At 41.0% G+C, this 8844-nt stretch overlaps 1 protein-coding gene across 3 annotated transcripts; it reads right to left on the reverse strand.

Moving 5' to 3' along the window:
- Positions 1 to 3862: 3862 nt before the first annotated feature.
- On the reverse strand, positions 3863 to 6956 carry MAS1 (MAS1 proto-oncogene, G protein-coupled receptor). Of its 3 annotated transcripts, XM_062573705.1 has the most exons (3): positions 6702 to 6956; positions 6175 to 6250; positions 3863 to 5042 (listed from the first exon to the last, which is right to left on the reverse strand). In XM_062573705.1, the coding sequence occupies exon 3, from the start codon at positions 5003 to 5005 to the stop codon at positions 4016 to 4018; it is 990 nt and encodes a 329-aa protein (XP_062429689.1). In that variant the 5' UTR covers positions 5006 to 5042; positions 6175 to 6250; positions 6702 to 6956; the 3' UTR covers positions 3863 to 4015. The 3 variants fall into 3 exon arrangements, with proteins under 3 accessions (XP_062429689.1, XP_062429691.1, XP_062429690.1); XM_062573707.1 differs by lacking the exon at positions 6175 to 6250 and having other exon boundaries at positions 3863 to 4629; XM_062573706.1 differs by lacking the exon at positions 6175 to 6250.
- Positions 6957 to 8844: the final 1888 nt, after the last annotated feature.

An 8844-nucleotide genomic window follows, 5' to 3' on the forward strand; every position in this document is an offset into this window, starting at 1 on the left:
GCACACAGCTGGGTCTCACCCTGATAGCCAGTGGTGATACTGAAGGGGTGCACACCCCACCTAAAGGACCAGGGTACACAGCCTAGGTGTAGCCTAACTGACCAAGGCTATGGATATTCGTAGGTCAAGTAGCAAAGGGAAAAAAATGCAGAAGAAGGATGTAAGCTAAAAATTCAAACAATCTCACTGCGTATAGTCTAATCACGTATTTATGATTCAGGAAATTCAAGGAGTCATATAGGATGCCCTATTCTGAACCTCTCTGTTCACAGGACCCTGTTTATGGGCTCACCATCATGCTCAAATTGACAGAGGCAGAGTAGTCAGGAGGGAATCTCCCCCCAGGGGAATACAGGGCCAAGCACCACTGGCATATGGTAGACAAAATCGCCCAAGACCTTACTGAAGATCTATCTATGACATTTTTTTACGATTCTACAAATATAAGTGAGCTGTCCCTCCTATCCTCTCCCCAGAAAGATATCTGGGGCATTACACTAAGAAGTGCTGTCAACTTGTTGATTATTTTCGTGCGAGGTGAGATTATTTTCGTGCAAGGTGAGATTTCCTTCTGCTTCAGCAACCAGTGTAACTGGGAAGCATTTCAGCGTCCCTTAGAGGATTTCCAGACTAGAGGTAAACTGAACAGTATGTTCTCCCTCACCTCTCTGCCCTTGATGCCTCAAGGATCTTTCACAAAGTCGATGACTTACAGAGGAAAGCTGCTGCATAAAATGATTCTATCTTTTTCGTACAGCAGCCTGTCCCATGCATCCTTTCCACTGAAGAGTGTACCTGTTACAGGAAAAAGCTCTGTGCAGTGTCAAGGGAATTGACTACTGTCCCTGTATTTCTGAGTGTACTTTTGTATCACACAACACTCATTAATATTGAATAGAATAAGCATATGGTAAAGGAAGTATTAATAAAGTACTATACCAAACATTTCTTCCCTGAACAAATCCTTTTATTGACTGCACGCCGGTCCTGGAGTCCATATTACCCTGGGCACTTCAGAGTTACAAACCAAAAGATGCCTTCTGTTCTGGACTGTTTACAGTGTAAACATTGGAGACACAATACAGGAGAGAAAATAATATAATCCTCATTTTAAAGGCAGGAAAGTGAGAGACAGAAAAGATTAAATGCCAAGACTACATAAAAACAGAATCAACATCTCTTGACTCCATGGCCAGTACTTTCCGTGCAAGGCAATTCTTCCTGTTCTACACTGCTGCAAAGTACTTACTAGCACCATCTGGTCAGCCCAGGGTTATTTTACTATCTCCAAAAGATGCAAACCATTCAAAGAAATGCAAGCTTGTAGAGGATCACATTGTTGTGATCATGTTGTGCAGTAAATGAAATGTCATGTTTTCCCTGGATATTTTAATGGTGGAATAAAGTGCTTATCAGTTCCACTTGCATTACAGCCTGTCTGCAAATAGGAGTCATCATGCACTGTGCAAGAGGAGAAAGTACTTCCCTAAGAGACTCTTTTTTTATCTGTGGGCTGGGAAACATTAATCATTTTCCAACTGCTAGCTGTTCATTTATGCTTCTGGATGTTTCTTTCATAATGAATGTTAACCTTCGTTTGCTCTGTAAACTCACGCATAAACACTGGTACAAATTCAGGAAAGTTTGAGGATATGGACAGACACAGGTGAAGTGGGGTAAGAAGATAATTCTGGAGCACCTTATGCAGCTCACAAGCATCCAAACCGCCCTGCTGTATATTACTGCCTTTTCGGATCTATTGCCCTAGCTAAATGCATAGTGATCCTTAGCCCAGACCTGTTATCATAACTGAGGTGCATTTAAGCACTGTAGCTAATAGACCTTGTCTCACCTGAATAACCTGAAAAAGCTGGTTACATGTGTGGTTACAATGGAAGCTTTCTTCTGTTATGTTTCCTGCAACTTTGCTCCTTACTCTGATTCTCCAAGTGGTTATTGCCTTCAGGTAAGTGTGGGGAATTGGACAATATTGCCCACTGTGTAGCTTTAGAGAAGAATGGGTTTTTCTGAGCTAGATCTATTGTAATGTTCTAGTTGAGGCATTTCTCAGTGTTGACAAATGCCCCAACTGTCCCCCCCAGCCTCCAGCACATCCATGCACGCACATACCTGTATATGTGGACATATCACACACTCATTCCCATTGTCCCCCCTAGAGAGTCCACAGAGCTGCCCGACATATCTTGCATTGACTGTCAGCAAGGTCAGGCTACTCTGCTAATTTGTCATTTCCGTAATATAGTAGATTAATACCCAAAGAGAGAGGCAGAAGATTACTGCACTCATCTACCACCTAAATCAGCAGAAATGGCTCCCCTGGGACTAAAGTTTCAAAGTGAAAAACTAGGACAGATGGGGGGTTGTCACAGTGGGAAAGTTTTGACTGAGCTGGGGAAGTGGGAAGATACAGGAGTAACCTCTTCCTTTTCCTGAGTCTTTTCTCTTCTACAATGAAGCACTGCAACATTTAACCTGTAAAGAGAAAGGGTTTCATGTGTAGAAGGAGTACTTATCCCTCTGTGATCTCTTTTCTGCATGAATTCCCATCCAATCTTAGGTCTTAACCTAGCGTCTTCCTTATTCCAGGGCTGGCAATCTTTCAGCAGAGGAGCGGTAGGTTGTATTTTTCTTTCCCCAATTAGCTATTAAGTGTGCCAGTGGAAACTTGGCGGGAAGCTGAAGATGTTGCCTCTGCCTGTGGCAGGAGCTCTCAGTTCCTGCTGAATTTGGAGCTCAGTGGGAGCTAGAAGCAAATGTATCTCACAGATGTCTCTTTTAAAGTGTGGCAGCTCTCTGACTGCCAAGACCCTCGTATTCTGTGTCTGTGTGATAAACTTGACCTAGACCCATCTGCTCCTTCCTGTTGTCATCTTCTGCTCTCTGCAGCCTATCTATAGTTGAACATGTGGCCCTAGGTATTAAACTCCACAAAATACCAGCCCCAGTACTCTGGTATACAGAATGAGGCAGTCAGTTGGATTGGTGTCACTGGGGTATAGCCCCTGTTGTGAATCACCAGAGGTACCTTTTTTTTTTCTGTTATCATAAAACTGTCTAATATGAACAGAGAGAGCTCAAGGGCAACATATATTCTCCAGAGAACAGCTAAATTCTGAATATGTGGCTGAAACAGCAAGCATGGGGACCAACTTTCTCGTAGACTCCCTGAATGACTAAACCTACGGGAACCCTCATATTTGGAGATGAGCCAGCCCCACCCTTCATAATTTGGGCAAAATTCCTCTGTAAGTTGACAACACTCATATGTTGCTACTCCTGTGTGTCAGGTAATAATCAAAGGAACTTAGAAGGAGTAATCAGAGAAATGTTGATTTCACTGAAAATTGTGCAACATATACTTTGAAAATAGACTTTCAAGTAGTTCCCTAACCATGGAGGAGCTTGACCATTTAGCGAATACTTAAATGTCTTGTCAGATTGTACCTATACTGAATGTTTGTGGGTAAGTGTGGGGACTTAATCTCATATGTGGATTTCTTCCTCTGTTTCCCCTGGGGAGCAGCTTTTGTGTGCACTTAAACAAATCGGAAATAACAGAAACTAAATCCCCGTATCTAACGTGAATCCTGTGTTTAGTGGGCTTGATGTTTAAAAATGTGAATACACACAGGCCCTGATGACTTCAATAGCATTTATGGGTGCTCAGAGCTTGTATAAAGGTCACACTATTTATAACATATTTCAGTGTCCTTTTTTTTATATTCTCTGTTGGCCTGTCTCTTTTCCACTGTAGTATTCTTGACTGACATAGCCACATCAGGATGTAGCATGTGTTTGAATAATTAAGAAAATACAAATAAAAGTTATCTTTATTCTAGTCTATATTTTTCCATTGCTCAACCACCAAAGATAACAGTACCATTTCACCACTGCCTTTTACATTCTGTGGAAGACAAATAATCTTTTAGTTTTGCAGCATTTTATTAAATCTTGCAGGTCCAATTATTTGCCCCTAGAGTTTCATCCTTAGGGTTTAGAAAATTGTTTCAGCTATATCCAAGCTGGTGCCAACTTCCTGGCTTCTTGGCCGCAAGCCATCAGCAAGTGCTCTACTAAGAACCACTTTGAGACTTTCCTTGAACCTCTTCTTCTTGCTGCTTCCTACAAAGAAGTAAACAAGGGGGTTGATGCTGCTGTTAACGGTGGAGAGAACAATGGTGACGTGGTTCTGCTGGCCGAGCAAAGATGACCGGTGGTGATAATTCAGAAGATACAACAGCCTCATAGGCATGGCAAAAATTAGGAAGACAATGATTGTGGCCACAATGATGATGTAGAGCTTTGATGAATGAGGTCTCAAGGAGTTACGATGAATCCTAATAACCAAAATCAGGCTGGACAGAATCATTAGGGGAATGAAGATCATGAAAGTCAAGATCCACATGAAGATGAGCACTGCTTGGCAATGGTTGGCATCATCAAATTGTTCATTTGTTAAATCATCTTTGCATGTTAAGTGTTCAGCTACTGTCATCAGAAAAGACAGAGTCCACAGAACTGCACATACAATTGCCGATTGGTGCTGTGACCGGTGGCATCGGTACCAGATGGGGTAAACAATAGACAGACACCTCTCAATACTGATGGCTGTCAGGAGATAGAGACCAGTATTATATCCAAGAAAGAAGACAATAGATAGTGTGGTGGTTATATAATAGTAAACACCATATGAGAATTCAAAACCAGCCATATACTCAACTGACAGAATAAATGTACAAAGCAGCAAGGAGATATCAGCAATGGACAGATGTGTGATGTACACAGTGAAGGGGTTTCTTTTGATCTGGAAGCAGAGGCACCAGAGGACAATTCCATTTTCACAAAAACCCAGGAAGGAGATGATCATAATTACCCAAAGTGGGGTCAATATCTCCCAGACCATTTCCTGTGTAGAAATGTTTCTGTGCATTGAGATGTTCTCTGGGCCTTCGCTGGGATGAAACGTTATGTTTGACTCATCCATGGGGAAAGCTCAAGTTTGGGTAACACAGCTCTTCCTTCTGTAAATATGTATAAAAATATACTGTGAACATTGTGTGCTCCTCCCCTCCCCTTTTTCTTTCTATTTTGTGGACCCCGTTTTTCTCATCATATCTGAAAGCTCTAGCAAAAGCAAAACTAGCTTTGATATACTAATGCTAGATGAAACCCAGCTGAAACTACTCTTGACAAGTGTTAAAGATGGCTAAGCCCATAGTGCTAGCAGAAATCCTGAGCTTTCTTCTCTATGTGGTTCAGCAGATGGGTGCTAAATGGCAGCTAAAGAGATGCCTTCGAGGAGGTCTTGAAAGAACAAACTCTTGTCACATTGCAAAGTTTCATGATACTGTGGTCTGTTCAGATCATATTGGTCATTCTTGTTAGAGCCCTAGATTGTTCTCAGGTCCATGCAGCTCCCTTTGAAGCTAATGAAGGTAATTTTAAGTCATACATATGTATTTCTAGTGGATTCAGCTCTTAAGTTTTTGTATTTAAAAAAATTGATAGCTAAATCCCTTTTCCAGGAAGGACTTTAATTAATTAAATAAAAATAATGTGTATTTACTGAGCTCTATCTTCCCTTCAGGCACAAAAGTGGAGGGCAGGCAGAATTACACTGTTTTGGGATAGTAATTTTTGATCAGTCTCAGTGTCATTTATCAGGGTCAAATGTAATTTGACAATGTTTAAGCACCATTCAACACTCTGAACCACCCAGCAAAAACAGTATCCTGCAAAGATTATAAATCCAACCCATTACGAGGAAAAGTAATTGTTAGATTCTCTGCCATTGTTACAACAGCTGTTGTTTTGCTGAGCTATGGAACAAGTTCTCACTCTGTTTTTCTCCTTTTATCTCATAAAAGAGAATTAGCAGTGTTGGCCACAGCTGATTTTTGTGAGTATATAGGAATATTTCACACGCCCTTCCCTGTTAACTTCCTAGCTGTTCCCTGTTCCTGCTAACAGGGACTAGCTGTTGGCAATAAGCTTGCCCAGCTGACTTGGTTCATCCTTGAAACCAGACTGTCCATTAACGTGCCATAGAATGAATTTACCTATATACACAAGCAGTCAAGATCATCAAGTGCAATGGGAAGAAATTTTACTGGGGCTAACTTGTGCAAGGATTAGTTAAACAGAGCCACTCACCCCAATCATAAATTTTCTTTCATGAGCCCTGATTTCCCGGGGTTCAAAACAACTTCTTAAGACAGGATATCACAGTCTAAAAAAGAGCACTCAGTAAAGAACCTGAGAAGCCTCCAGTCTTGCTGGCTTTTAAACCTGCAGAAAAATGTTAATGGTGATTGCACATGCATGTTGACCATGCCACCGTCTGAGCCTGAAACAAACAACATAGCTGTTGTATGTTGTAGAGAGTGAATGTGAATGCAGCAAGAAATAATGACTGGAGTAAATAGCAGATCTCCCAAAAGCAGTGTTCTGAAATAACTACGCGGTACAGGTGCTCAAACACCATGTCGCTAGAAGCATAGTAAAACTTGACAGGAGAAAAGAGGAGGAGTCTCTATGTATTTCATGAGTTAAAACAAATAGGAAAGGAAAAAAAAAGAAGGATGCAAAAAGACTGCAGAAAGTGCTTGGTTCATATCTCTGCATAAATGGGGTATTTCTCTTTGGAGAGTAAAATGAAGAGGAATAAGTTCTGGACTTACTAAGGTCATTCCCAAGTGAGAGCATTCAGAGATGAGTGTGGAAAGGAGCCTCTCCTTCCATATATGTCCATGGTCCGTTCAGATTTCCCTGAAGCTGTTGAAGTACTTCCTTGAAGAAGCTGAAGATTATCTTCTCCAACCATTTGCCTTTGAAAAGAGGGATAGCAGATAAAGACTCTGACAATGACTCCCTCAAAAATAAGTGTGCAGTTCTTCCATTGCTCAAAATGTCTGAGGCATGCCAAGCCAACGGCCCCAGGCACATCATCTGAGGCTGTGCTTCAAATGGCATCTCTCAGTAACTGGCAAGTCATGCAGCTGAAAGCCTGGGAGTTAACTATTGTGGGAACTGAATGGCAGCATATGGAAAGTTGTCCAAGCTGCTACAATACCAAGAGACATAGTTTAAACAAACAAACACAAAGTGAGTAGGAAATCTATTTGGGGATGATAAAATCTGAAGAAGGAAAAATCTCAGTGTAGAACTGTGCCACCAAATGCCATCTAAAATAACACAAGTTGATTGTCTGTTTGTCTTACGTTACTCAATGTGTCTATGAAAGCGAAAGAGAAAAAAAAAGAAAAAGAAAGAAAGGAAGGAAATTAAAAAAGGAAAAGAAAAAAGAAGAGAGGGAAGGAAGGAAACAAAAATCCCACAAAGGAGAGAAAATAGACGCATCCTTCTGAGTTATAGTCACAAATATACATTCCTCCTGGTAAAAAAATTTATCTTGAGATTATTCTACCATAGAAGAATCAGAAATGCAAAGGAAAAGTCTATTCTTGAAATCTAACCAGTTTCCCCTGAAAAGTTCAAACAGGTCTAGAAGCAGATAAACTCTTTGAAAAGTCCCCTGAGGATGTCCCCTGCTCTTGCCCCAAGTATTAGGTTGTTTTTATATTCAGATATTAGCAGAACAAACATTCTTAGCCAAAAAAGGAGAGAGTTTTCTTGGTCTTCTCCTTTAGAAGTTTCACTAAAACTACCAAATCCCCAAACGGGAAACGCTACTAACTAACGTGAGAAATAAATGACCCCAAAGGGAGGGTCAAAATAAAGTTAGGAAAGAAACAGAGTGAAATAAAAACAACTTTTAATTGCTTTCTGTTGGTTTAAGTTTGTAATCCACCTTACATTCAACAGCTTTTGGGACCAAAGATTTCAAGCTACCTCTGAAAAAGAAAAAAAAAGTTTGTTCCTTTCCCATAAAATGAGAAGGGTATATGAGTAAAAAGAATGGTCATTGTAGGAATATGTAGGAATATGTAAACATTTCAAGATTCACCTGGCACCTTGGTTCATAGCCCAATCAGTCTGTTACACAAATACACTCCAAAATCAGAGATGTTCTTGCCTCTGCTTTACCACAGCGCCAGATGGTTTCTGGCACCTCTCTCCCTCTCTGTCTGTCTGTCTCTCTCTCTCTCTTTCTGTCTGTCTGTTTCTCTCTCACACACACACAAACACACACACACACACATGCACAGAGCACTTCCTTCATGAATGACCCCTGGGACACCATCATTCATCATCAGCATGGCCAGGGCAGCAGTGTGAAACCTGATCTTTCAGGGAGAAATAAAAACACAAAAACAGCTTATCCTGGGTGACTTCAGGAGTACGTAACAAGAAGATATAAGAGAACAAGGAGACCCCATACCTGCTAACTGTTGGAGTGTTTATATCAAATGATGGCAAGAGATGGGGTGAAAATTTCTGAATCAATTTTACTAGTCAGATATTAAGACAGAGACTACAATAACAAAACATGAAACCCCAGCAGATCCTGGGACTAGAAATGAGTAAGATGTGGTGGATAAATAATCTGGATAGATGATTTCCTCTACTAATTTCAATCTAAATTGAATATACAACAAGATATTATCATGAACTAAAATATACCATGAAAAACACCAAACTGTTGGGACAGAGCAATCTTGCAGTGCATGTAAACTGAATAACAAGGGCAAGTGCAGAGTCCTGCACCTAGGGAGAAATAACCCTAGGCACCAGTACAAGCTGGGGGCTAACTCTGGAGAGCAGCTCTGCAGAGAAGGACCTGGGAGTGCTGGTGGATGACAGATTGACCATGAGCCAGCAATGTGCCCTTGTGGCCAAGAAGGCCAATGGTCTCCTGGGGTG

The sequence above is a fragment of the Rhea pennata genome, chromosome 3 (genome assembly GCF_028389875.1).
Source record: "Rhea pennata isolate bPtePen1 chromosome 3, bPtePen1.pri, whole genome shotgun sequence".
Classification (NCBI taxonomy): domain Eukaryota; kingdom Metazoa; phylum Chordata; class Aves; order Rheiformes; family Rheidae; genus Rhea; species Rhea pennata.